Source organism: Lithobates pipiens, unplaced genomic scaffold, assembly GCF_037356315.1.
Source record: "Lithobates pipiens isolate NorthernLeopardFrog02 unplaced genomic scaffold, aLitPip1_a1.2 Scaffold_23, whole genome shotgun sequence".
Taxonomy (NCBI): Eukaryota; Metazoa; Chordata; class Amphibia; order Anura; family Ranidae; genus Lithobates; species Lithobates pipiens.
This window is the reverse complement of record NW_027507785.1, coordinates 22,452,099-22,476,637: the sequence shown is the minus strand read 5'-3', so window position 1 is coordinate 22,476,637 and position 24,539 is coordinate 22,452,099. Positions and strand designations below refer to the sequence as shown.

Below are 24,539 nucleotides of genomic sequence, written 5' to 3'. Positions count from 1 at the left end.
TAAACAAATTGCTATCTGAACTTCACGAATCGGAGAAACTAAATAAACAGTCCCCAACACAAGCTCTGACCAAACAAATTGACCGACTAAGGGAATCCCTACGAGAACATCTGACACAACAATATGACAGACACTTGCGACGCCTACGTCTCAGTCACTATTCTAATGCAAACAGAGCAGGCAAATATTTAGCCAACAGACTTAAAGCCACACGACTAAAAACTAGGATTCCATTTTTATACAAATCCACGACACAATTGAAATTATTCAACCCTCTAGACATTGCAAATCAATTTGCCGATTACTACAGTTCCTTGTATAATCTCAAGGATGACATAGATACAACTCAACCATCCATGGACACTATCCAATCTTTTCTCAAACACTTGAAACTTCCATCCCTCACCACTCAACAATTAGAAGACCTTAATATGGATATTACCACCACAGAAATTGCCCAGACCATAGCTAGCCTTCCTAATGGTAAATCTCCAGGGCCGGATGGTTTCTCAAATGAATACCTCAAACTTTTCCACGCTGACCTTGCACCACATTTACAACAGGTTTTTCATAAAGCCACTACGACAGCAGCTTTTCCACAAGAGATGTTAAGAGCTCATATTGTCACACTTCCTAAACCGGGAAAAGATCCCACCACTCCGGCGAATTTCAGACCAATCTCACTGTTAAACTCCGATATAAAAGTTTACGCCAAATTATTAGCTAGGAGATTGACTAATGTAATACCAACATTAATTTCACGTGATCAGATGGGATTTGTGAAGGGGAGGCAGACCTCTGATGCTACCAGGAGAATTATAAATATCATTAGTTCGGCCGGCCAGTCTAGAACGCCTTCTCTGCTGTTATCGATTGACGCAGAGAAGGCGTTCGACAGGGTACATTGGCAATATATGAAATCGGTTTTGTCAAGGTTTGGCTTCTCAGGTCACATTTTTTCTGCCATACTAGCTCTCTATTCTTGTCCCTCTGCGCAGGTACAAACAGCAGGTTTTCTGTCTAAATCATTCCCCATAACTAATGGTACAAGGCAGGGGTGTCCCTTATCCCCCACTATCTTCAACCTCATGATTGAACCACTAGCCGAAACTATCCGTTCACACCAGCTTATTACAGGCTTCCAATTTGGTACCAGCAAACACGCCATAAATCTCTTTGCAGACGACGTGATACTACTCTTAACCAACCCAATACAATCTTTACCTCAAGCACACCAGGTTCTAACGCAATTTGGTGAGGCTTCCTACTACAAAGTTAATTTTAATAAATCTCTGATTTTAGACTTAGGAGTGGAGTCCAATATTAAGGCTAAACTACAATCATTACTACCTTACACATGGAGCAATACAGGTATAGAATACTTAGGTATAACGCTAACTAATTCTGTAGCCACTTTGGTTAAAACTAATATGTCTCAACTAATCCCAAAACTAGAACACCAACTTAATGATCTCTCCCAGAAGGAAATCTCTTGGATGGGCAGAATTTCTGCTTATAAGATGCTAATTTTACCACAAATTTTGTATATATTTCGCTCCCTCCCAGTCCATATCCCCGTATACTTTCTCACCCAACTATCCAACATGTGCTGGAAGTTTATATGGAAAGGGCGAAGGGCTCGTTGCTCACGCAATAATTTATTGGCACACAAAAAAGTTGGGGGTGCAGGTATGGTAGACCTACATGATTATTTAATGGCAGTTAGACTAGATTCTCTCAAACATTGGATAGGTTCTTCAGAACCTCCAATATGGGTGGATATTGAGGAAGCCCTATCGCCTACTGCTGACCTAAAGCTAATGTTGCTGAGTGATAATTGGTCTGCATGGACCTTGACTCACCTGTCTCCACCTATGAAGGCCTCTATACTAGCATGGAGAGCCTTTCTTAATCTCAAACGTACTGAAACTCAAAAGCTCTCAATACAAATTCCTTTGACTATACTTGAACGGAAATTACCTTCGTTATCAGTTAAGTCTCTCATGGCTTATGGTATAAAGTTTCTCTTGGATGTATACTCAGGTGATAAACTTAAAACAGTAGAGCAATTAGCCGTACAACAAAATCTACCATATGCAGAAATGTTTACTTGTTTGCGCATTATTACTTTTCTACAATCACTTCCACACCCAGACATCCATGTCCCAAGAGTGCTATGGCGCTTTTACTCCGGCCAGATAATTGGCGTTAAAGGCATTTCATTCTGTTATAATCAACTGCAGGACAAACTTGTTTTCAAGCGGTCTACAGCCATGTCCAGTTGGGAAAAAGATCTACAGGTAGACCTCTCTGACTTTCAGTGGAGGTCAGCCTTTAGATCCATTCATTCGTCCACACATTGTATCCAACACTGGGAAATGTCTTTAAAGATTTTAAATAGGTGGCAATATACACCCTTACGATTATCTACATTCTACTTGGGTACGTCTCCACAGTGCTGGAGAAAATGTGGGGGGGTAGGTAATTTATTACACATGTTCTGGACCTGCCCCAATATCAGAAGCCTCTGGAACCAAGTGTTCAAACTTATATCCTCTCTTACAGCGCATCAATATCCTCCATCCCCTCAACTGGCATTATTGCATGTTGGTATGGAAAACTTTCTTACTAAACATAGAACAATGGTCAGTCATATTTTACTGGAATCCAGAGCCTTGATTCTGCGCTACTGGAAGTCTGACACAGTGATAAATCTTTCTGATGTGACCAAGATGGTACATAGGAACTACACGCTTGAACGCCTCATAGCTTATAAAGATTTGAAGGGTCCATTATTCGATAAGCAATGGGAAAATTGGGTCAAATATAATTCTCACTGATATAGATATTTCATATTATACATATGATACTTACGCGTTATTAGTATTTGCTTTTATTTACCTCTGTACTTATGATCGTACTACATGATTACTTTAGTGCATATCGCTGATGTATGAGTAGACATTTTTTTTCTTTTTTCTCTTCTTTCTCTTCTTTTGCTTTTATTTTCTTCTCTTCTTTTATTCAAATTTTTCTGCTGCATAACAATTGGTTGATTTTATGTCGTTACTTACTTGTAATGCTAATGTTGAGTATTCCATGAACATATATGTATAACTTGTTATTTTCAATAAAAATATTGAAACATAAATTTGGTGTTATCGCTCTCACTCATACTGGTCACTGGAAGTTCAAAAAGCCACCCCCTAGCGATGACACTGCCTTCTACTATCAGCATGTCTCAGTTTTTTGTTAGAGTCATATAGTGACCATTTCTTTTCTGAACAACCTCTTCCAATAGAAAGAATTGATCTATAGTTGACAATCCAATTGATCGATATGCCACACGCAGGGAAATAGAGTCTGATCGATAATTGAAGGATATTATCATAAGTTACTGATGGCATCTCTGCTTCCACCATTCAGTCTCATAATCTGATTAACTGAGATCTGATCAGATTCATTACCAAAGCATATTAGCACTGCTGATCAATGTAAAATGATTAATCATTTTCCACATTGACCAATGGAGGTTATGCCTATTCAATTATTTGCTGATTCAACCCTTTTTGATTGAATCGCACATCAACCAGATAATTAAAACAAAGCACATATAGCCACCATTAGGAGGATGGACATCTTCAGCTCTGCTGCTTTTTGATAATTTCATGTTCTTCAGTCATGACTCTTCTGGGCCAGCCCAGAAGTGATGTTAGGGCTCTGGTAAGATGCTTTCTTTAGTAAGCTGTGGTGCACATTTCCAGGTCCAGAGCCTCTGGCTTTGCCTCAATCATTTCTGATGACTCAATCTGTAAGCTGACTGGACTGGGCTTCAGGATCCATCTTTGTCAAAATGTTGAGTGCCTTTCTTGCTTTCCTCCGGTTCTTACTTGGTCAGTGAGAGGGAATGGGAGCTGACATCATCTACTAGGTGAAGTGTTGTGCTTTTAAATATACTTTAAACAGACACTTACTATGCCCATGTAGGGCAAAGTGATAGTGTCCCCTTTAATTCCCACTTTACTTTTGCTTATTCTTCACCCGTCCTCTGTCACTGAAATTCGGGGTTTCAGCTACCCAGGGGAGCTGTAGCCTCACTCCCTGGTCATCTGGCTGCATTTGGCTGGTAGACTCTCCTATACCTGGAAGTGGCGGGTAGTGTTGCTGGTTGCAACAGAGGAAGCAGCAGTGAGAGAGTGTAGGCAAGGGGAGTATAGGAGGGTCGCAGGGTAGGAGGCCATTACAGAAATATCATCTTCTTCTATTGAGCACTGCTGGAATTCGAAGTGTGATTAACCCTGGTGGGCTTTAACAGTATTTATGCCGAGCATGAGAGTGCAAGGCAAATGGTTTTTGGTGAGTGCATTTTCAAAGGGAGTGGATCTCAATCGGTGTGGTGGAAGGAAGTTTAGAAGTGTATAAGAAGATTATTCACCAATTTAATTATGTGAAATACATCACTTTACATGGACTTTATTTATGTATCTCACTTATATATTCCTTTGTTGTTAATACACAATTTTTTAATATTTTTAATATGTTGGATACATGGTTTCTGTAGCTTTTTTTAGTATTATTATGTGGTGTTATGGAAAAATTCAATTTGGTGTCATTTTATTTTGTGAACACAGCACCACTATTTTTTTCAATTAAAATACGCTTTTATTCCATTTTCAATTTAAGTGGCAGCTTTAGAGGATATCACGCATATATATGAGGGCAGTGGTGGGGCACTAAGTTTGGTGTGTGGAACTTGCTGACCGTTATTTTAATTTACTGAATGAATGTCCAGCAATTGGGTGCTCAGTCTGGCCACAGATGATTGCTGGATCATCGGATGGTTGCTGGATCATTGGATAGTTTTTGGATCACGTCTGAAGATAAACATGCTTATACCTAACCAGCATGCACGTTCCTGTGTGCTAAAGAATTTTTCTCTTACCTTTGTGGGACAGTTGGTAAAAGCAGAACATTTCTGCTTCTTCCCAGGTCCTGGGAAACTTTGAATTCCCCAGCCAAAACAGAATGCATTAGTGAGCTCAAACAGCAGATGTTCTCAGTTCTTTTCTCTTCCTGGATTCTCCTCCGAGATAGCACCTGATTCCAAAATTTGTGAAACTCTCAGTCTCCAGTATCCACACTGGATTGTGATCATGAATACAGAGGTTCCCCTATTCAACCTAGACATCCCCTCTCTCTCCATTTCTCATCTTCTCTATTTCCCTTCTTTCTCCTTCTCCCTGTAAATGCTTTTTATATTTGTTTGCAGATATTCTGTTGGCTAAGACCAATGGAGTAGCTCTTTTTCCTGGAACATGTAGGCCTACACAACTATTACGTTTTTAAAAAGCCTTCTCTCCTCTTTAGTGGTGTTTCTAACATTAATAAATATGGTGTTATAGCTAGGGGAGGGGGCCCTTACCTGACTTTGTGGCATCCTCTGCATTACTTACCTTAATGCAGTGATGGTGAACCTTGGCACTCCAGATGTTTTGGAACTACATTTCCCAAGATGCTCAACTACACTGTAGAGTGCATGAGCATCATGGGATATATAGTTCCAAAACATCAGGGGTGCCAAGGTTTGCCATCACTGCCTTAATGGATATATCACCAATGCAAAGTACAACCTTTGTCCAGTATATCGGATATAGTAGTCTTCTCTTTTGATTTTCTATATCTTCTGCTGCCTGGTACTTTGTCTTGTATGATGGGATACCTGAATGATATAAATGAGATAAATGAGCTATGCTCATAGCGAAACCTAGATGGCTACCCAATCCCACTAACTGTGAAATTATGGGATAATTTGTCTAATGTTTATGTACAGACTGTTCAGAAAAGACAGATAAAGCGAGTTTTGCCCTTACGCAACATAACATCCAAGACACTCCACAAAAGTCAATTCTCATTTATTTTTATTACAAAGAGATTTTGTTTTTTTCCACAAGTTAAAAAGGAATTCTGTATAAAACTTGGCACTTGTGAACTGGTAGCACGGAGGGAGACATTGGGTACATAGCAGAGCCTCCCATCGTGCCCAATATCCACCCTGTATACAATAATCCTCACAAACAACCCCTCCCCCACCCCCCAAATAGGCTTTTTAAATACATAAAGAATTAAGCAAGAATGCTGGTTTTCTGGATTACAATAAATAAGGGTGTGTAATACACAGAGAAGAGACATCGTCCATGTCAGTCAATGTGGTGCGGAGGATAAAACCAATATATTGCAGAATTCAATGTTCTTGTGTTCACCTGACCCTACTGTCACCACTGGAGCATTTTGGGGAGAGCGACATGCTGAGGATCGACCCATCCTGATAAGATGAGATCAGGGATCATAATAACAGATGCTCTGAAAATCTAGTGGGAGAACTGTGACAATAAGAGGTCATCGGTACCACAAGGTGCTCCGTGTGAATAAGACAAACAGGAGGTGAAGGAAATTTCTCCGGTGGAAGATAATACTGACATTATTAATAATGTTAGTCAACATTACACCCTCTGTTTGGATAATACTGACACTGGAAGTTCCATCTCTTCGAAATATAATACTGACATCGTAAGAGCAATCAGCAGCGTCTTCGTACAAAGTGTCTGCAAGGACGATCTTCTACGCTACGTATAACAATAAGGAGTGGCTTCGGCTACAAGTGCATTGTGAGATTGACAGCTGTGTCTTCTAATGCTGGTTGACAGAGATGCCACTAAAAGTGCATTGTGGAGGATTTTTTACGACTTGAATGTGAATGTTTTCATAACGACATCACAGTGCTTTGTGGCTGTTATACATCTTCTATTGCTAACTGGCAAGGAAAAACTTTTACAGGTAAATTTCGGGGAGAAGAAGAAGTGCAATCTGGCAGGGCTACCTTAAAGTGACAACCCTACAGATGCATTATGGGAATGGCGCTGGAGTCCTGTACATAGAGCCTGTGATATGAGGAAAGGTTCCCTCAACGTCACCTTGTGAGAAAAATGGAATGAGATTTGGCAGCTGAAGTGCGAGGGTTAGCCTTGAGAAAAGGGTAAGCTTTGGGACTGGAGCTAGACTTGTGGGTTTACAGTATTTGTTAGGGTATGGATGAGAAGTTGGCTTAGCTTTAGAACAAGGATAAATATTAGGATAGAAGTGAGGGTAAGTATCAGGGTTGTAGTTGGAATAAGTGTTTGAAATTGAATGAGGTGCATGGGTAGTTCTTAAGGAAATTGTTGGTTACAGCTGGAGTTTGGATGAGAAAGTTTTAGCATGGCAGTAAGGGTAAGTTTAACAGTTGGAGTTATGGGAAACAGGACTAAGTATAGGTTTAGGATAAAGGTACCTGTTAGCATAAGTGTTAGGATAGTAACCAGGGTTAGAGTCAGAGTTTAGATCAATGCAATAAGGAGAAGAAATAGAAACATTAATGCACAGAAACAAACATGGAGCCTCAGAGGAGACACAAAGGAGAGACACATAACGAATGTGACTTCTTGGGGAAGTGTTACCCCCATTCCTACACACAAATCATCACACTCCAATACCAGGAGATAAGTACCGTACCGTAAAACAGAGGAGGTATACCTCCCCCCATCTTCCCCCTTACAGAACGCTACAGGAAAAGAGCAGAGCAGTATAGGGGTATATCTACCTCCCCCAAGACCATAAGGGACCCCCTGTACCATATGGAATAATTCTACAGAAATACAGATATGACCACACATTACACACGTCACAATGGGGGAACTTATTGCTGAATATGAGGGACCATCTTTACCTGCCTCACTGAATTTAGGAGGTATAGAGGTTGTGGGACAAGATCTTTGGCCCGTTGATATGTTCATTTTAGTGCTTTACCCTTTTTCAAAGGAGAACTAAAGATAAGAATACAGTACAACATGAAATACCGCCATTCAGCTTATCAGCGAGTTGGAGCTGCTAGGAAAGTTTTGTAAAAAAGTTTGGAATTCAAATAGTGGAACAAAAATATTTCCATGACATCAGAAAAATAAGGCTTAAAAGAAGTTGTCAAGTGGGAGCTCTGTATGTGGCCTGGAGAGATAACATATATCAATATGAAATAAATCTATGATATGTCAATTTGTCAATTCTATGATAATGTGCAAAAATAAAAATGGACGCTGGGTGTGATATGTCTGGAACTACCAGGATAACTGGGTAGAGTGGGATATTGCAACTCAGTCATTGCCTGAGACAAACAAAAGATAGATAATTATTGGAAAGTGAACAATTAAATTATAATGGACACTGGACAATAAACCATTAATTTATAGAGACTCTAGCAGAAGTAGAGTACAAGTTGCTGGTATAAAGCAGTTTTGTACATCTTGTATAGTCAAGTGTTGGCCACATCAGAATCCGAGCACTGGGATGACTGGGTCTTATTTAAGAGGCACTATCTGGTGACCAGCTTTATGTGTTGTGCCATGTTAGATAATAGCCAAAAGGGGAATGTAGGCGTTGCCTTTATTTTCTCTTCCCTACTACAATCATCTTGTATGGACATAGATTGTGTTTTGTTTTGGAGAAGCCTTCATATCCTGCTCCATTTAAAACCAACTAATATGCTTTATTTTAGGTTGCTTCAGTTCTCCTTTAAAAAATTTGGGGAGGCCTTGGTCCTGAATATGTCAAGGTCCCAGGTTAAACCAGAATTTTTATTTTGTTTTTACATGTTCCATGGCAAGCTACATGACTGGATCTTGTGTTATGGGAAAGTCTTGCAGACCAAATCACAAGGTCAATGGTTAACATCCAATATTCCATGTCAATCTACCTACCTACTAAACTAGATTGTGGCCATAATGATTACCTTTCTTCCAAGGCCACCTCTTCTGTACTTACCTTTCTAACAAATCCACATGTTGTGATTAACATCCTACATAGATCACCTCTTTCATAATTATCTTATGATCAAGTCAAGTATTCCATGATTAGTTGACTTGGTCACATGTTTCTTGACAATGTTCCTGACTAAGTCACCCATGTGTTGGCGACTTTTCATTATATATTTTTTTGTGTTGTATACCGCATAGCGGACTAAAGATATTACAGATAGCCAATATGTACTGCAGTGTAAACTGAATTTGTGCCAATTTTAATTACATATTTCTCTTTCAGGGTCAGTGTTGTAAGGTTCAGAACCTTTGTAACCCTCCGTGGCATGCTTCGATAAATGCATATACTGTAATCTTCTCCTTAGTTATAATTGACTATACTAACATTTGACCCTATATAGACAACCTGCCTTCTCTCTCCACTAAACTTTCCATAAACATTATGCATATCATGATAACAGAATGCCTGCTACATGGGGATGTCATCAGACTATCAGTCTTTATCTGCAGACATTCCTGAATCCATTTGTTGGTTTGGTCACATAGATCCTGCAGGAAATCCTGATCACATGACCCTGGCATGGAAAAATGCTTAGGAACATGATCCTGTACAGGAGCACGATCTGGGGTATACAATTCCTGAAAAGGGGCTTAGAAGTAGGCCTTAACCCTTTACAAATTCCATAAAGCTGGTGTGCAGGTCCTGCCTGGTATATAGGAAATGCTGGGGAAAAAGTAGCTGCCGTACTGTGGGCAGGACTGCACGTAGATCACTTATTCAACTGAAAAATACATTAAGAGGAGCATTGTTCCCAAAACTGTCCACTTCTAATTGTCTTACTGGATGCTGCACTGGTCATATAAGGCTACCTACCCCTGGTCAACAGAGGGGCAATTAAAGGAAGTCTCATAGAAATACCCATTATTTCAGCCTCAGAAAACAGCTCTGGTCAGAGAGGGGTTTCACCCAAACCCTCCTGAAAAATTGTCTTTTTTGGCTTCATAGCGGGTTTTATGGTTCTCAATGTTATTGCCTCTTAGAGACTTTCTTGCCATTTTAGACAGGTTAATTCCAATTTGTTTTTCTATGTGTCTTCATCCTCTATGTTCACCTGCTGCTATTAAATTCTTAGTTCCCCATCGCCAGCAGGGTCAAGGCTGTGCTCTGTGCTGAGGACAGATGCAGAGGGGCCCTGGGAGATGCCAAATGGGGACACAACAGGAGAACGAGCTGCCAATGGAGACAGAGATGGGGAAAAGCTTGGCGGTATTATTGAAGATAGAGAAGCTTCATTAATTATAGGAGAACGGCGAAGAGATGAGAAATTAGGGAAGGTTCTGGCCACAGCTGGTTTAGGAGGCACGGTCTTTGCACCCGGATGAGCCACAGATGTGATAAGAGGAGGAGGGTCAATGCGAGGTTGAGGAATGGCTTTGGGCTTTGGTTGGAAAGGTCTTCTCAATGCGGATTCATCCTTGAGTCGAGCGATCTCCATAAAAACGCTGGCCAGTGGCTGAAATTGAGGACACCAGTTAAGCAAGTAATCCCAGTTGTAGCTGCCACGCAATTCCTCATCACTAGCCACAATGGCTGTCAGAGAGCCTTCCACAGATGGCTTGCCATCTTCAGGAAAAGTGTAGTCCTTATGGTGAGGCATATTAAGTCCACAGCCCACTCCCATGAAAGCACCTCCTCCCCCACCATCATCACGATACTGGCTGGAAGACTTTTTGTTCTTGAACCACTGACCGCTGTCCATAGAGGGGTCACAGGAAATATCAGATAGTTGATCAGCATCTTGTTGGATGCCAGAATCTGGACCTCTTGCAGATATGTGTTCTTGCATAGAAGATGTAATGCTTGCCACGCGTGGATACTCATTGATCATACGAATTTCATCATCTTCAGCAGCTTCAGCAGATCCACGTCCACTGGAATGTGAGGGGTCCAGAGACCCTCCTCTAGTGTAAGATCCATCCACAGTAGAAGAATCCATGGGGTAGCCTGGGAGAGTCTGGTGATAAATTCGATCGCCACTGCCAATAGCCGATTTTTCATGTCCCATCCGTTGCAAAGTTCCACCTTGTAAACTGTCCATTTGTGCATCACCTTCTTGGCCTTTCTTTGGGATTCCACGAGACCTGCAGACCACTAGTATAATGGCAACTGCAGCGAGCACCACAACCACTGCCAGTGAGGAAGCCACTGATACAATAAGGAGCAAATTCAGATCAGGTGCCAAACCAAAAGATGTATGTGTAATGTCTACTGTAACCTGTGCAATGGCAACTCGAGAGGATGGCAGGGGACTGTGGGCATGAACATCCATGGTCATTTCCCTAGTCTCTCTCTTAGAACGTCCAGAACGATGCCTTTGACTGTCTACCTTTAAATAAATTTGTCCAGTGGTTTCATTAATTCCAAAGTATGGTGATGGTTTAGAAAATGAGTAGAGAACTACCCCATCAGCCCCCTCATCTTCATCTGTGGCCTGAACATGGCCAATAATTTGGCCTTTAGCAGCTCCTTCTGGCACCTCAAAATTGAAATATTGGGCTACAAATACAGGGTCATACTCATCCTCCCCAGTCACAAGGACTTGTACAGTGACTGTAGCAGAAAAATTACCAGCGTCTGTTGCTTTTATTATCATGCTGAAGGCTTTACTGCGCTCATAATCAAAACTCTGCCGGGAAAGTAGTTCCCCTGAGGTTCTGTTCATAGAGAATACATCTTTTCCAGTCAACATTCCAGGTTCTGCTGGAGGAAGCTCAATCACATTGTACAGCAGCTGGCCAAATATTCCTGTGTCGAGGTCGATGGCATGAATGATTGTGAGCAGAGTGTTTGCTGGTTGGTTTTCTCTAATGCTGGTTGTCAGTATCTGCACTGGGAAGTAAGGTTTGTTATCATTGATATCACGGACTTCCACAGTTAAAGGAACAAGAGCAAAGTTGGCTGGTCCATTCTGCCCATCAAAAGCCAAGATTACAAGGGTGTGCATGGCCTGCCTTTCTCTGTCCAGTTGGCGGACTAGCTTTATTGCACCGGTTGCCTCATTGATCTGGAAGAGATGGCTCTCATCTCCAGATGTGATTCTGTAATGAACCATGCCATTTTCACCAGAATCTGAGTCCTGTGCCAAGACCCGAAGAACTTCAGAGCCAACAGGAGCAGCTTCACTGAGGAGAACACTATAATCCGGCCGTGGAAACACAGGAGGGTTGTCATTGACATCCAGTATGGTGATTAGCACAGGAACAGAATGGCTACGTTGTGGGACGCCTCGGTCTGATGCCCCCAAAGTCAAGTTATAGAAATTAGTGGTCTCAAAATCTAAAGCATCAGTTAAGATGATTGAGCCGACATGCTGAAAATGTCCATTCCACAAGCGCATTCCACTCTGCACCTGGAACACGTTGCCAGCATTTCCACTCAAGATGGTGTAATCCAGTCCAGAATTTTCCAGACTCTGGTCAGCATCCGTGGCCTCTAGGATGAGGATAGTACTGCCTAGTGGAAGATCCTCAGGGACAGATGTAGTGTACTGCTGCTGTGGGAAGACTGGAGCATGGTCATTCACATCCATCAAAATTATCTGCACAGTGACAACGGAAGCCAGGCTTGGAGAGCCATTATCTCGAGCTTCAACTATGACATCCACTAGTGGCCCCTGTGTTTCCAGCTCCATGGCCTGCGTTGTGAAAAGTGTCCCTGCAAGAAAAAAAAAAAAAGTGGTTATCCACCATGAAAAGTGGTGGCCATAATGCAGTATTTTATCGATTCACTCTATTCTGTATGAATAAATAACATTCGAACTGGAAAGAAAATAGCCTAATAATGGGGAAATTGCATATTGTCTCACAATATCTAAGAAAGAAAGCCTCCAATATCCTAGTTACCTTATATGACTTAATGCTATAGGAAGGTCATTGTAAACTGACTATATGGACAAGCTAGCCCACTAATCTCCTTTCAGGAATGTGCTATCTTCCTTAGAAGGCCATTTTGCTCCAAAGGGGGTGGGTTGACCATTTCTTTACATTCGACTCCTATATATACTTCAGCAAAAACTTGGAGTAACTGTCTCCTATCAGAGCCGCCATCAGGCATGCATCTGATTCTGGTCACCTGCGTCATGCCATATAATGGAGAGAACCATGGCGGGAACAGCATCTTTAGTCCAGTATTCTTGTTATATTTTCTAAAATTTTTACATTTGTTATCTGTCATTACCTAATTAAATGTTATACTTATAAGTATTTGTGTGATCTCATTTTGCACATATCAAATACAACCCCAAAAACATAAACTATCACATAACCATGATACAATACCTAATAACAATCCATTTTCCCATATTTGCCCAGATTTAATGCACATGCATTTTCACAGGATAAACAACTCTGCAATTTTTTTATTTTTTTTTATATAAATACGCCCTTTTTTAAATATAAATTGCCTTCTTGTCATGAGATGTTCTCAGTTCTCTTTTAAAGTACATGGTGAACAGAGCAAAACCTATAGTGTTAACAATTAGACATGTGCAATTCGTTTTGTTCCGTCAAAATTCTGCATATTGGTCAATTTGGAAAAACATCCGAATTAACGAAAAACCGTTTAACCACTTAAGGACCAGGCCTCTTTTTCAGATTCGGTGCTTACATGTTTAAAACAGTTTTTTTTTTGCTAGAAAATTACTTAGAACCCCCAAACATTTTATATATTGTTTTTTTTCTAACAACCTAGAGAATAAAATGGCGGTCATTGCAATTCTTTTTTTCACACCGTATTTGCGCAGCGGTCTTACAAGCGCACTTTTTTTTGGAAAAAAAATCACTTTTTTGAATAAAAAAATAAGACAACAGTAAAATTTGCCAAATTTTTTTATATTGTAAAAGATAATGTTACGCCGAGTAAATTGATACCCAACATGTCATGCTTCAAAATTGCACCCGCTCGTGGAATGGCGTCAAACATTTACCCTCAAAAATCTCCATAAGGGACATTTAAAATTTTTTACAGGTTGCATGTTTTGCGTTACAGAGGAGGACTAGGGCTAGAATTATTACTCTCGCTCTACCGATCGCGGCGATACCTCACATGTGTGGTTTGACTACCGTTTTCATATGCAGGCGCTACGCACGTATGCGTTCGCTTCTGCGCGTGAGCTCATCGGGACGGGGTGTTTTAAAAAAAAAATTTTTTTTTTCTTATTTACTTTACTTGATTTTATTTATTTTTACACTGTTTAAAAAAAATCACATTGAAAAAATGTTCCTTTTATAGGTTTTGACGTCGCTTCCGCCCTCCTATGGTATAGAGACAAGTGGGGGCCATCTTAGCCTCACTTGTCTCCATACCCAGGCACTGAAAGGACCCGATTGCCCTCCGCTGCTACCGACGGCTCCGGTAAGCGGCGGAGGGTGCGGGAGAGTGGTGGGAGGGGGGTGTCACCTCTCCCGCTGCCGATAGCGGTGATCTTGCAGCGAACCCGCCACAGAGACCACTATTATTGTAAACATGACCGCCTCCTGTAAAGATGGATATCTCGGTTGTGGCAGCAGCTGTTGCCGTTACCGAGATATCCCTCTTCAAAGTGCCGACGTATATGTACAGAAGGCAGTCGGTAAGGGGTTAACAAATTTTTTCCGAACACAAAGAACAAATTTTTTTTTGATAATTTCTATTATAATTAAATTATTACGTTTATTAACCATTATTATAGTTTTTTATTATTATTAATTAATAATAACAATAATAAAAACTATATTAATAGTTATAAAATATTAAATTATAGGTATTAGAATTTCCTGTCAAATTTGGCTGTTAATGAATGTAACAAATTATTAACCATTATTAGAGTTTTATTATTATTTATTAATTAATACTAATAATACAAACTATAATAATAGTTATAAACTATTAAAATTTATAGGTATTCGAATTTCCTTTCAAATTTGGCTGTTAGTAAACGTAACTAATTATTAACCATTGTTATAGTTTTAGTATTATTATGTATTAATAATTAATAATAATAATAATAATAAAAAACTATAATAATTGTTAAAAACTATTAAAATGTATCTGTATTTGAATTTCCTTTCAAATTTGGCTGTTAGTGGACATAACAAATTATTAACCATTGTTATAGTTTTAGTATTATTATTTATTATTAATTCATAATAATAATAAAAACTTTAATAATAGTTATAAACTATTAAAAATATAGGTGTTGGAATTTTCTTTAAAATTTGGCTGCCTGTTAGTGAACGTTACGAATACAAATTTATCCAAATACAACCCCAAAAACGTGATCTATCACATAACCATAATAAAAAAACCTAATAACAATCCATTTTTCCATAATCGCCCAGATTTAATGCACATACATTTTCACAGGATAAACAACTCTGAAATTTTTTTTCTTAAATATAAATACACCTATTTTTTTTTATTTTTTTTGTATAAATACCCCTTTGCCTTTTTTTGTCATGCGATGTTCTCAGTTCTCTTTTAAAGTACATGGTGAACAGAACAAAACCTGTAGTGATAACAATTAGACATGTGCAATTTGTTTTGCTCCAAATTCCTTTTTCATCAAAATTCAGCATATTGGTTAATTCAGAAACATCCGAATTAAGGAAAAAACGTTTAACAAATTTTTCCAAAAAGGAGTTTTCAAAAAGAACGAAAATCCGATAATGAAAGAATGAAAATAAGAACGAAAATTCGAAAGAACATTTGAAAATAAGAATGAAAATCCGAAAAAACAAAAAACATTTGGATAATTTCTATTATAATTAAATTATTACGTTTATTAACCATTATTATTGTTTTTTTTTTATTATTATTATTCATTATAATAATAATACAAACTATATTAATAGTTGTAAACTATTAAATTATAGGTATTCAAATTTCCTTTCAGATTTGGCTGTCAGTGAACGTAACAAATTATTAACCTCCCTGTCGGTGATCCCGAGTCTGGCTCGGGTTAGGATTTTACTATCATAAGCGGTAACCCCGAGCCAGATTCGGGATTGCATCGCTGGTTACAGGGAGGACACAGGGAGAAGTTACTTATCTTGTTACCTGGATCCAGCGATGTCCTCCCCGCTGTGTGATCGAGTTGTCCTCCGCTCGATTCACACAGTGCCCGAGTGCCACCGAGCTCCGTTCCCTGCGACGTTACGGCGCACGGGAGCGGAGATCGGCGCCAAATTCAAAAAAGTTAAAATACACAAAACACACACAGCACTGTAATCTTACAGATTACAGTACTGTATAAAAAAATTACACACCCCCTTTGTCCCTAGTGGTCTGTGCAGTGCCCTGCATGTAGTTTTATATTATAAATACTGTTTTTTTCTGCCTGGAATTTGGAGATTGTCCATAGCAACCAAAACGTGTCCCTTTATGTCAAAAGTGATTTTAGACCAACTAGAAAACAGCGATAATAAATTATAATCACTTGCAGAATTGAGCGATAGCGATTTGTGGGGAAATTCATCATCAAACACTAAATCTAATGACAGCGACAATTCTGCAAATGAGCAAATTTCTGTGTTTTTGGATTTGATTACATTATTGAATCATTTTTATTATTATTTATTATATTATAAACTTTATCATACCCGAGATGTCTGCTAGACTCTGGTTTGAACAGATTTAAGAGAGTTATTCCTAAGTATTACAGGACTACAATATAAAAACGCCAAATTTCCATGCAAAATAATTGTACCGCTTTCAGCACCTAAAACCAGAACTAATCATACCGCCAGGGAGGTTAACCATTATTATAATTGTATTATTATTTATTAATAATAATATTAAAAACTATAATAATAGTTATAAACTATTAAAATATAGGTATTGGAATTTCATTTCAAATTTGGCTGTCTGTTGTGAGTGAACATAACGAATACAAATTTATCCGAATTTATGAATTTTCAAAATAACGAATACCATATCTATACGAATGGAATGTACCAAATTAAAATTTTTACGAATTTAGGAATTACCGAAATAACGAATACTGCATCTATACGAATGGGACGTACTGAATTCAATTTTTTTTTTTACAAATTTCTGAGTTTATTTGAAATTATGAATTTTGATCATAATGAATGATCCAAAAAAACGAAAAATAAATAAATAAATAAAACCCAGAATAAAACGAAAATGCAGTGCACATGTCTAATAACAATAAGTCGTATTTGTTACCAACAAGTCAAACAAATTTAGTCTGGGAAGAACTGGTGTGATCTTGCTTTTCGTGGTTTGCTCGATATGTGGCACAGTTATGATAATGAGAACTTACCATTTTCTGGATGGATGTAGAACGCTCCACTTCCGGCTGACAGCACTGTGTAGGTGATTCTGCTGTTCTCCCCGGAGTCCCGATCTGTGGCTGAGATGGTGATAAGCGGAGTCCAGGCCTTCGTATGTTCCATGATGGTCACCTAATAGAACAAGACACATGCAGTGATTGCAATGGCATTTACTCAACTATCAGCACTAGAGGGAGCTCTTTTTGACACCACAACACTGAAGAGCCATGTAATAGCTACACCAAGGGATCTATATCCCAGATTTGCAAAATGATTGCTTTTCAGTGCTGCATAGAGATGGACAGAGTGATTTCCTTTATGAACTAGCTTTGTTAGATAGTAAACTTTCAGCTTTGCTCATTCAGCTGCTTCGGCAGAATTTGCTTAAAGCGGTATTAAACCCAAAAGCAAATATTTATTATTTTGCAGCTTAACTATTCTTATGCCGCGTACACACGGTCGGAGAATCCGCCGGAATGCGTCTTATCGGACCGTGTCGTCAGATAATCCGACTGTGTGTGGTATGCATCGGACTGATTCCCTCCGAATCTCCGTCGGACCCAATTTTCCAACATGTTGGAAATATTTCCCGACCAACTGGGCCGGTCGGACATATTCCGATCATGTGTAGAGAATTTTGATCGGACCAAGTACCACGCATGCTCAGATCAAATTCCTACATCAAAGCTATTGGCTACTAGCCTGAACGTAGTCCCATCATAACGAAATTACGTCATCACGTTCTGAAAGATCGGATTTTTCGACAACTTAGTCCGACCGTGTGTATGCAACAGTTTCGGACACAATCCGTCAGACTAAATCTGACGGACAAAATCCGACGGATTTGGTTGGCAGAATCTCCGACTGTGTGTACAGGGGCTTAGATGGCTGCATTCATTTTCTTTTTTAGGCTTTCTATGCCTTTTTTTCACCTCGGCCAGTAAGTTTGTTGTTTTTAAATAGAACAAGCAGGTGTAGCAGTTAGAGGGTTGAGACAAACCATAGCAGTTAGAGGGTTGAGACAAACCATTTACCACTGTCAGGGGTGCTTAGAATAATCTGCTTTTATTTATTCATGTAAAACCTTTATCCCAAAAGGAAAAAAAAAAAAAATGTTGTTGTGAACTGCTTATAAAGTGTTAGCCAGAGTTTGGCTTGAACTTGTTATTGTATCTAAATCTTCTAACACCCCCCCCCCCCCCCCAGACTGACGGTACTGCTGTCTGCAGTGTCCCCTGTGCTCCTTCATCAGTAGGGGGCGCTCTAATACAGGAGGTGTGTTACTGGTTAGAAAGCAAAGGGGGAAAAAACCAATGCAGTCACCACATCTAATTATTGGTAAGCTGCAATATATAAAATTTTTGGTTTTGGGTTTAATACCGCTTTAAACAAAATGGACTAATTCTTTGTTTATAGGATGTGTTTAGGGAGTAGAATTTATGTCTCTGTATTAGGTTTTTTTACCCTTTTTTGTATTTATTAGATTATTTGAGTTTGGTTGCTTTTTCTCACTTGCTTTTATTTAATGTGTGAAATAATGGCTAAATGGGGAATTTCTGGCACAAGGCCAAGTCCGGGATAGGCGACAGAAGCTTCTGTAACCGTCAGAAGCCATTTAAAGCTTGGTGGCCACCAAAAAGAAAACTGTTAATGCTGATGTTTAATCTGCTTAAAGCGGAGGTCCACCCTAAAGTGGACCTTCCGCTCATCGGAACCCTCCCCCCCTCTGGTGCCACAATCGGCACCTTTCAGGGGGGAGGGGGGTGCAGTTACCTGGATAATCCAGGTAACTGCACCCACTTCCGGGACAGCTCTCTGCGGAAAGGGGCGTAACTTACGCCCCTTTCCGCAAGTGCCCGCCCCTTCCCGCAAGTGCCCCGCTGCCTGCTGGGAAACACACAGCTCCCAGAGGCAGCGGGGAGCGTCCTTATTGCGCAGCGCAATTCGCGCATGCGCAGTAGGGAACCGGGAAATGAAGCCGAAAGGCTCCATTTCCTGATTCCCATACCCAAGATGGCGGCGGCAGGACCCGACAGACGACCTAGCGATCGGCTTCGGGTGCCGACATCGCGGGCGCGATAGGCAGGTAAGTGTCACTATTTTAAAAGTCAGTAGCTGCAGTATTTGTAGCTGCTGGCTTTAAAAAAAAAAAAAAACGCGGAGTCCCGGTGGACTCCCGCTTTAAAAATTCCCTTCCCTGGACCCCCCACCCCTTCACCAACAACAACAACATGCTAATTATTTTTTTTAGATAAAATCTCTGTTTTAATATCACGCCTCATTTTAGGCCCAGTCACATTATCGCTAAGTCTCTCTGCCTCTGTATGCAGTGCTGGCAGATTATGGCTGGTGGGAGGGGCCAGCAGGGTGCTATACATAGTGACCTTGGCCCCATGCTCCAGGGGGGCCCACACGCCCCCCCTGGACAGGAGTTTGGCGGCATGTAGAGGAACTGATCCCTCCATGCAGCCGCTGAATGTCTGAAAGTCCGCTTCTCCTCCTCTTTCTCCCGCAGCAGCTGCAGGAAGGATATGGAGGGCATCCGTTCCTCTACATGCCGCTCCTGCCACCTCCATATCGCTGTTCTGCTATCCCCAGGCTCCTGGGTGCTTCCCTGGTGCCCCCACCTCTGCTGGGTTTCCCCCTCTTATCTCCTGCTGGCTACTGCGGGGGATCTGTCAGGATACATAGTGGGTAAGGAGCCGGTAAATGTGTCATTTACCAGATCATTCATTGTCTTTATGAATAGAGTAAGTGATCCGTAACTGTTTTTTTTTTTTTTTCACTTTTTTGTTTTCATTCATTCACAGCTGAGGTATAGTAAACTATGTTTACTATGCCTCAGTTTATGAATAAACAGAAAGCTCTGTACAGAGCTATTCATGTTCATTCATTCTGTGCAGCTGAGGCTACAGAGAACTTGTCACCAGTCACTTTCTCTGTCTCAAAAGTGAGACATCAGGGGTCTAAACAGACCCCTGATAGTTCACCAAAGCCCCCTCCAATGGGGATCCTAAAAAATGTGTAAAAAAATATTAAAAAATAAAATTGTGAAAAAATAATAAAAAAATAAAACAACAAAAATAAAAAAAACTACTGACACCAATGGCAGAACTACAAAGGTTTCACTTGCAACTGGGCTCTGGCGTTCAGCCACCATGCGGGGACCCCAAGATGTCCGGAAGGTGGGCCGCTACGGGACCATAATAAAGGGTCCCAGAATGGGAGTAAACTTCCCCCAGGATCAGTGGGAAGGGCTCCAGTGGAAGGCCGGGGGGCCCTTCATGGTTTCTTGTATCCGGGCCCTGAAGGTTCTAATTATGCCTTTGGTCTACAGGTTAGTGTGTTGTGTTAAGGAGAAGGCCTACAGGTACAGTATGTGTGTTGCATTAAAGAGTGTTTGTACACAGCGCATGGGGCTAGTTTATGTTAAAAGTGAGCTTAGCCTTTAAAGTGTTTGTAACTCTACACTGCATGCCAGTTGCCAGCCCCTCTCTTGTATCCAGCTGTAACACGCAGTGTTAGCCCTTGTACACACGGTCGGACATTCCGACGGAAAATGTCCGATCTGACCGTGTTGTCGGATAATCTGACTGTGTGTCTGGGCTCCATCGGACTGTTTCCGTCAGAATATCCGACGGACAAAGTTTTAGAGCTGGGCTATAAAACTTTCTGACAACATGATCCGATCGGACTTTGTCCGATTGTGTATAGATAATTTCAATCGGACAAAGTGGCACGCATGCTCAGATCAAATTCCTAGACCAAAGCTATTTGCTACTAGCCTGAACGTAGTCCCGTCGTAACGAAATAACGTCATCACGTTCTGAACAATCGGATTTTCTGACAACTTTGTCCGACGTTTGTATGCAACACAAGTTTCGGACAAAATTCGACGGACTTTGTTGTCGGAATGTTCTGACCGTGTATACAAGGGCTAAGTGTTTGTAAGTGAAACGATGCATCTAAATATCATTTTTGCAGATATCTTCAGGCCAGTCACGTAACTCCTGGCCGCTCTTCTACTCCGATCCAGGGCTACAGCGTGAGGAGCTGAGATCTCCCCCTGATGTCAGCTGGGAGGTCACGTGACCGCTGTGCTGGCCACTCGGCTACTCCCGCTGCAGCCCTTAGATGGTGACGGAGAGCGAATGGGAGTCACATGACCGGCCTGAAGATATCTGCAAAAAAGGTATTAAGATGCTTTGTTTTCAACAAACCCTTACACTGCATGTTATAGCTGGATAAAAGAGAGAGGCTGGCAGTACATTTTTTAAATGTTTAAAATACTACTAATAGCAGCAGGATGGGAGGGGAGGAGCGACACACACACACACACACACACACACACACACACACACACACAGAGTTGACAGGCAGGGAGGGGGGAGAGGACAGAGGAGAGCTACGGATGACAGAGGCATGTAAACTGACCACAGTGTCGGGGCTTAGCAGCCATGATAAACCGTGGTCAGTTTAAAGGGGGGAGTGCACAACCAGTCAGGATCAGCCTGGTATTTCAGGTGATAGAAGTGGCCAAGGTACATAGCACAAGCACTGTGCTGTATAACACGCTTTTTTTTTATTTTTTTTATTTTAGGGTAACAAACACTTTAAGCCCCCAATTCACACCTGAGCATTTTGCTGTATGTATTTGCACATTTCCCAACGTATGAAAAGGCTTAACATGGAAAATCTTATTCTTTTGTATTTGGCTGTTCACATCTCTGTGCTCAGTCTATCGAAGCTTTAAAAGGTACATGAGCTTGTTGTACATTTTAGCTTCCACAGACTTCAATGAAAGCGCCTATAAACATGCAACACAAGCATTTTCACATGTTTTTTGGGATTGGGCAGTTTTTCTCCTCTGCTCTCCTCTCACCCAAATAACCCAGCTAAAAAAATTAATAAAGGAGCAAGGCCATGCTATGATGGATGTGAAGGCGTGTATCCCTGCGGGCACACCCCAGTCCTTATGACCCAACAGTTATGCATTTCAAGAGCAAGAACAAGAGGCCAATGTCCTGACAGGACAGTTGGAAGCAGGTCTAAACAGACTGGGAGTCCTATTTTGCTACAGTGAGCCTCTATAGCTGTATTACTCTGTATGCATTCTTTTCATTCACCAAAATAAAAAGGCTTCAAAAAAACCTGAATCACACTCAGCACAGGCGTGAATGAGCCTATTTTTTTTGCCCTCCGCAAACACATGTGAAAGCCAAATCAGGGGGCCACGTTGTGACTGTTCAGGGGAGACCTTTCACCAGCCTTGTACAGTCACCAACCACTATAGGGATGTCATGAGGAAGGGCCTGGGGGCCCCTTCTATTTGGGTCATAGATTTTGTGACATCTACCTGATACAGGCTTTGTCGGAACTCTGGAGCATTATCGTTGACGTCCTGCAGCAGGAGGCGAAGGTCCGCCCGACTCTGGTGTTTTCCATCAGAAGTTTGAATGGTTAACGTGTAAGACGTCCTCTCCTCGTAGTCCAGTGGTTCTGTCAGCCAGATCTGGCCACCATAGCGGAAGATGCTGAAAGTGCTCCCCGGGAACCCATCCACGGACAGCACATACCATAATGGGGGCCCCGAGTCTACGTCGTTTGCTGTCACCTGAGCAACCTCAGACCCAATCACAGCATCTAGAATGGAGAGAAAATGGAGTAAAAGATGGTAAGCTTAGAGATATTTCTGAATAAAGTGATTCTGAACTACTTTACCTGCCAAAAGGCCTCCCCTACTGCATTGCACATTGCACTTCTGCACTGATGATCCTGATATTCACTAAAGAAGTGTTGAAGTTTTCTGTGTCACCTGTCTGCTCTCTGGGCTGATTTAGCATCATCACTTCACTACTGTCCTCCATGTGTTCTTACCCCTCCTGTACTAGAATATCCAAGGCCAAAATCTATTTTTCATTGGGTTTTGGATAGTAGTTGCTTTGCTGTTTATGTGTTGTAGGGGATATTCCACTTCCTGTCTTTAAGACACAATAGGAGGTGAGGGAAAACCCCTGTTATGCCGCTTACACACGGTCGGAGAATCCGTCGGAATGCGTCTTATCGGACCGTGTCGTCAGATAATCCGACTGTGTGTGGTATGCATCAGACTGATTCCGTTCGAATCTCCGTCGGACCCAATTTTCCAACATGTTGGAAATATTTCCCGACCAACTGGGCCGGTCGGACGTAATCCGATCATGTGTAGAGAATTTTGATCGGACCAAGTGCCACGCATGCTCAGATCAAATTTCTACATCAAAGCTATTGGCTACTAGCCTGAATCTAGTCCCATCTTAACGAAATTACGTCATCGCGTTCTGAAAGATAGGATTTTTCGACAACTTAGTCCGACCGTGTGTGTATGCAACAGTTTCGGACACAATCCGTCGGACTAAATCTGATGGACAAAATCCGACGGATTTGGTTGGCAGAATCTCCGACCGTGTGTACAGGGGCTTAGACATACATCTCCAGAACAGATGTCCCCATTGGAAGATGGAAAATGTGGTTGGCTCTTTTGTATTTGGCAAAGGCCAAGTCAACAATTCTGACTCCTGCTCCATGTACACAAGCCCTTAGGTGGCTGAGTTTCTGTGTATTCTGGCCAGTATATAAAAAATATTATTCTGGTGCTAATTGTAGACCTACCTTCAGGAACACTCAGCTCCATCTGAACAGGGATGGTAGGACTGTTATCATTTACATCCATTACTACCAGGGTGAGGGTTGCTGACCCGGTCAGTGGAGGAGACCCCCGGTCCGTCGCTGTCACCAGCAACCTAAAATACACAATGACGTATGTAATATATTGTAGTACAGGGCTCAAAATTTCTAGTCCTGAACTGGAAATTACAGGACAGGACTTAAGAGTTACTCACCACCAGTTGCCCCACCCAACCCCTACCCTGCCCCACCCCTAATTCTGCCCCTAAACACGCCCTCGTAAATTATCATCATGAAATTACACCATTAAATATTTTATGCAGAAATAAATATTAACAACAACAAATTTAACAATATTAACATAAAGCATATTTCATAGATCTGACCGTGATAAATAAAATAGGGATAAAATATGATTGGCTACTATAGGTACTGTACACATCATTACTGCCTTGTTAAGTAAATATTTTAATGCTATATAAAATATAGCATTAAAAAAATGAAAACCAATGAATGACACTTTGACTGAATTAGGGAGAAGAGACACTTATAGCGGAGCACAGCACGAGAGGGAAGCGGGAGCTGCCAAAGGTAACTTTTCCTATTAACAAGCTGGTAAAAGGTTGCTAGGCGACCTGAGCAACCAATCACCAGCTTGGTAATAGGAAAAGTAAACTTTGGCAGCACCCACCCAAC

At 41.0% G+C, this 24,539-nt stretch overlaps 1 protein-coding gene across 1 annotated transcript in view; it reads right to left on the bottom strand.

Annotated features, from left to right (window-relative positions):
- Window positions 1–5,896: 5,896 nt before the first annotated feature.
- Window positions 5,897–24,539, bottom strand: part of DCHS1 (dachsous cadherin-related 1) — a 111,813-nt gene continuing 93,170 nt past the window's right edge. Inside the window, exons 18-21 of the mRNA XM_077451300.1 lie at window positions 23,829–23,959; window positions 22,534–22,820; window positions 17,168–17,309; window positions 5,897–12,558 (exon numbers count right to left, since the gene is read on the bottom strand). Coding sequence (XP_077307426.1) covers window positions 9,965–12,558; window positions 17,168–17,309; window positions 22,534–22,820; window positions 23,829–23,959 — 3,154 coding nt within the window. The 3' untranslated portion in view covers window positions 5,897–9,964. The remainder of the gene's footprint in view (window positions 12,559–17,167; window positions 17,310–22,533; window positions 22,821–23,828; window positions 23,960–24,539) is intronic.